This window comes from Halyomorpha halys, unplaced genomic scaffold (genome assembly GCF_000696795.3).
Source record: "Halyomorpha halys isolate HHAL.00 unplaced genomic scaffold, Hhal_1.1 Scaffold238.1, whole genome shotgun sequence".
Lineage (NCBI taxonomy): Eukaryota > Metazoa > Arthropoda > Insecta > Hemiptera > Pentatomidae > Halyomorpha > Halyomorpha halys.
In genome coordinates this window covers 759,239-764,160 of record NW_027107468.1, presented here as the reverse complement: position 1 = coordinate 764,160, position 4,922 = coordinate 759,239, and the positions used below count along the sequence as shown (strand labels likewise).

Below are 4,922 nucleotides of genomic sequence, written 5' to 3'. Positions count from 1 at the left end.
TATATATAAAACAAATGGAATATTTGTATCTTTTTATTAACAGGATTTAACAAAAGTCGATAAGTTTAATGCAGTCATAAATAAATGTGTATACACATTTTCAATCATCCACACATTTCCAAAATATTTGAGACACTACTATTTTACTTAAATAATTATTTTGGCCAGTTCTCTTACTCCAGGACACCTACTTTTTTTTCACAATTATCGATAATTTCTTCTTTATTTTTTTTTCATTTTAATGAAAGTTTTTTACAAGTAGGAGTCATGTTATCACCTTGAAAGAAAACTAAAAGAAATGGAAATCTTTCACTGCCGTTTACCTAGAGGTCTTGAAAGCCATTTTCGAGTAACTTCCTTTGTCTACTACCTAAAGAGTCCTTGTAAAGGGAGGTATCAAAAGCATTGTATTTGTACTATTCCAGTACAATACATTTAAAATTTTCCTATAAATAGAGGTGTCTCATAATGACGGAGACTCTTATCAATAGGTTTCAATGTATCTATGTTAGTTACCACCTACTACTTAAAGTGGTTCCAAATCGTATAATAAGTTTAATTATTACTTTTTAGAATTTGTGTTGGCTCAGTTGTTTCATAGCACTAGTCATTTTATCTTGTATTCTAAAGTTTTCTCCATGATTTTAAATATTTATGTAATTGCAAAAACTATTAATTTTAACAAAGTTAGCTATTTAGTAAATTCGTTAAGGTATTGTTTTTTAATTTTTTTTTTTTACTTTATTGTTTCAGACCAAATGTAAAAGAAGAGGATTTGAAGGATGCATTTCAAAATAACAATTTTACTGTGAAGGGCTTCAAATTTTTCCCGTAAGCTTCATTTATATTTTTTTTTTTATAAATTCTATTAAAATTGAAGATATTTCTTTTCACAAATATCAATAAAATACACAAAGAATGCAATACATATGCTTGATGTTATTTATCATATTAGGTCACACATAAGGTCATTCTTATATAAACAAAAAGTTTATTATATATTGCTGATTGACTGTTGAGAATTAGGAGATCTATACTCCAGGTCTTCATCAGGGTCATTTTGAATGGTAGAAGTATTAAGTATCAATGAACCAAAAGCAAAGGCAATTCTTTTTTTAAATTAATAAATATCAAACTATTAGTTGATTGTTTTTCTATACTGTTTCCTGGACCCCATCGCTTTTGAAATGAAAATTGGTTTTTAAATATTTATCAGAATATGGTTAATCAAAGGTATTTCATTATTTTACATAATTACCATCCTTATTGTCACATTTTCTCTCCAGATTGGAAGCTTTTTATCCTTTCACTGAAGAAAAAAGTGTTCAAGTTTTATACAGTATATTTTATCAAGGTTGGTACAGTGCTTAGCCAGGGCATAATCATGCAGCCAAATTATGTCCCTGAAGGATAGTTGCCCTCTTTTGTTCCAAGAAGCTGTTTTCTGCTTGATAAAGAATATAATAGATGGTAGCACAAATTGTTCTCCATTCGTGAAATCTTTTTTTTTGAGTTGACTAGACTTCCTAATACTGGGCTCTGGCCTCTTCAAGCAGCTATGAGTAGTGTAATCGATGAAATGTAGCTGACCTCCAATCCTGAACACCTAGCTGGATCTTCAAATCTTCGAATATCATTCCCCTACCGAAGCTTATCATCACGGCCTCTCGGTTTGGTGCCAGATTTTGAGAAGGCTCATGTTTCTGTCTCATATGTAAGCACTGGTCTAATCGGTGTCTTACACAATCTTGTTTTATAGCTATTAATATTAAGCTACTTCTCAGATGCTGACAGAGCCCAAAATAGCAGCTATTGGCTGATACTTATCTCTAGTTTGTGGTAAATCTAGTAGAACACAGTTACCATCAGTCAAATGTTTATAAGTTTTCATTGTTCTCCAGATAATTAGAACTTTACTTGTGTTATACTTTTTTAAAGTTGTGAAGTTTATCTATGGTTATGTTTTTTAGGAAAGACAAGAAAATGGCACTCTTGGAGCTTCCCAGTATTGATGATGCTGTTGCTGCACTAATAGTAAGTTTTTGGAATCCCTTTAATAATTCATTTATTCAATTTATCATATTTTCTATTGATAATTATTATTATTGCTGATTTTATTTTTATTTTTCAGAAAATGCACAACTACCAGTTGAGTGAACAAAACCACTTAAGGGTATCATTTTCCAAATCAAACATTCAGTCTGCTGCAATGCGTTAATTTTAATTTGAACAATATTATATGCATACTAAGCTGTTTATCAGATTAAAGTTAAAAATTACAAAAATAAAAAAAAAAAAATAAAAAATAATTGTAACGGATACAACGGACTCAAGGCCTAGAGAAACGGGTCGATTTTTGTTTAATTTTTATTAAATTAAATGATTAAATTTAATGATTGTAATTTTTATAATTAGTACATAATATATTTATATATAATGGTTATCAGTATTCTCCTTATTTTTGTATTATGAAGTTATGTTTTCTCTTTTTCGGTCGTTATTTTTGCCTAATGGTCTTTACTTGCCTGCATGGTATACATTAAACAAGTAAATAGCCGGCCTATATAAGTTTATTCAAACGAATGTTAACATATCTTTAAAAATATGTATATTGTCTATTTATTTATGATGTTGTAATATCAGACAAATCAGGGCAAGGACCTGACCAAAAAATGAGAGAAAACTATTTGTTAGCTTGTAGTGTTTGCCTAGTATTATATTTTATAGCTTAGGCTGTTTCCTTTTAGAATCTCTTAGTTTTTTTTTTAATTTGAAATAGTGTTAATGATAAAAAATACATGTTTTTATATAACTAAGTTTTTATTAGTTTGATTAGGTTTACATTGATATCTTGTTGTCGATTTTAAATATTGTAATTTAATGTGATTTTTATTTAATATTGATATGATCTGAAAGGGAAGAGATTTTTTTCTGCCCGTTCTACAGTATTGTGAGCTTTTTAATATTTAAAAGGGGGGGCTTGGGGATATGAAAGATATTGTTGGTATCGTAAATGAAATCCGACGGCTGCAGTATTGGCCTGTATTCAAAGGGAATAATCTTCTTGATAAGCCATTGAATTTCCTCATATATGTATTTTTTAAAATATTAAAATCATAAGTCTGCAAATATATCTTCCTATGTAGACCATATACATGTAGTTGATACGAAGGGGACCTAAAGAGAAAAACTTATAAATTCTGTCTATTTATTTTTTATCTTTTGTATTTTTCTGTCTTTCTCTCCTCTTTTCTCTCTACTATTTTTTTATACATACCTTTTACACATAATCACATTAAATATATAGAATAAATAATATTTAATAGATTAAAAGTATATATTATATATATTTCATACAGTGGGCTAAAAGTTTCTCTCTCCTGACAATCAAATTTTCAGAGAGTTTTCATCGTTGAATGAAATAATCTATTTATTATAAAATTATATAATGGACTGGAATATTTAAAGTAAACTTTAAAAATCTTCTAAAAAAAACTTAAATTTTAGGTTAGGAAATCACATATTTTTAGCTTAGTAATTGTGATGCAAATATATTGAAATTTCTGACAGTAATCAGCAAAAAATAATTTTGGTTTTCTTAGCAATTTGTAAAAAAATTCCCTTTTTTATTTTTTTCTAATTTTTTTTTTTTAATTGGAGAAACTTTTTCTCACAATTTTAATTGATTTTTTACTTTTATTTTTTTTTTTTCTAATTTTTGTTTTTACATAGTGAGCACCTATGTATGTGGACAAGCGTACAAACATATGTGCTTATTATGGCATATTTGCTAGTATAAGATAAGTATTTCTAAAACCCCCCTTTGTTTTTAGTCTGTTAGAGAATGAAATTTAAAAATTTATGTACAATTTTATTTATAAGTTTGCTTGGTTACTTGGAATGATGTAGATATTTTATATTTATATGTTAAGAAGAAAATTGAATGCTTCCAAACCTGATTATTGTAGATATATCAATATGTCAGCATGTAGTGAGTTTGCATTTTTTGTGCCTTTTTTTAATTATTTTTTATTTTGTATTATGCTTAATTTTTTTCTTTCTTTTAATGTCAATTAAATCTACATAATGTGTATTACATGATATATTATTGTTAGGGTGGGAATAAATCTGGACCAAAAGAAAGTAAACTCGTTTTTTAAACATATCTGTTTTTAATGCAGTCTCAAGGCTGTTTGTTGTGTTTTAAAGATGATTTAACCAATAATAAATTGTGCCAACGTGAGGGAGAGATTATTATCTGTTTGTTTGTTTTATCGATTCACTATTTTAGCTATTCCTCTCCCTTGATATTAAAGGCAGGGTAATGAACTATTTATATATAAAGTCATATGTTGCACAGTGTACTAAACTGGGTAAGTTACGATTGTATCATAGGAAGCATAAAAGAATGTTCACTCATCTATCTCCTTCTTTTCAATTAGTTGTGGAAAACCTCATTATGTTAGGGTATAAACACACATTTGAATTAATAATAGTGTATAACTATTTATTTATAACTACAAAGTGACATTTGTTTATCCTGTAGACATTTTTGAACAAATATAGGTAATACATTTTTTTTATTTGTTTTATTTTCCTGATTTTTCCCCTGTGATATATTTTTATTATGTATTGAGGCATTATAACGCACAAGTAAATGTTTTTATGGTATCGGCTGTTAATACAGACCACTTTGGCACAATCGTGATAGATAAAGTGAATGTTAGTTGTGTGATTCACAGTTGACTTGTACATTGAACTAATATGGGAACAAAATAGTTTTTAATTTATTTTTTGTTATGTATTGATAATATAGGTAAAAGTTTATAGTACTAATCATTATATACTTTACTGTTTTTCTTTCTTTACTTTTTTTTTCCTTCAAATAGAGCCCTAGGAAAAAAATTATATATTATATATAT

The 4,922-nt window shown here is 27.6% G+C and overlaps 1 protein-coding gene across 16 annotated transcripts in view; it reads left to right on the top strand.

The window, feature by feature from the left end:
- The window catches only part of heph (polypyrimidine tract-binding protein 1 heph), a 358,385-nt gene extending 353,806 nt beyond the window's left edge, over window positions 1–4,579 (top strand). For all 16 annotated transcript variants that reach the window (XM_067045793.1, XM_067045791.1, XM_067045789.1 and 13 more), the window contains 3 exons: window positions 754–831; window positions 1,971–2,034; window positions 2,132–4,579. In XM_067045793.1, the coding sequence (XP_066901894.1) occupies window positions 754–831; window positions 1,971–2,034; window positions 2,132–2,218 (229 nt within the window). In that variant the 3' untranslated portion in view covers window positions 2,219–4,579. The remainder of the gene's footprint in view (window positions 1–753; window positions 832–1,970; window positions 2,035–2,131) is intronic.
- Window positions 4,580–4,922: the final 343 nt, after the last annotated feature.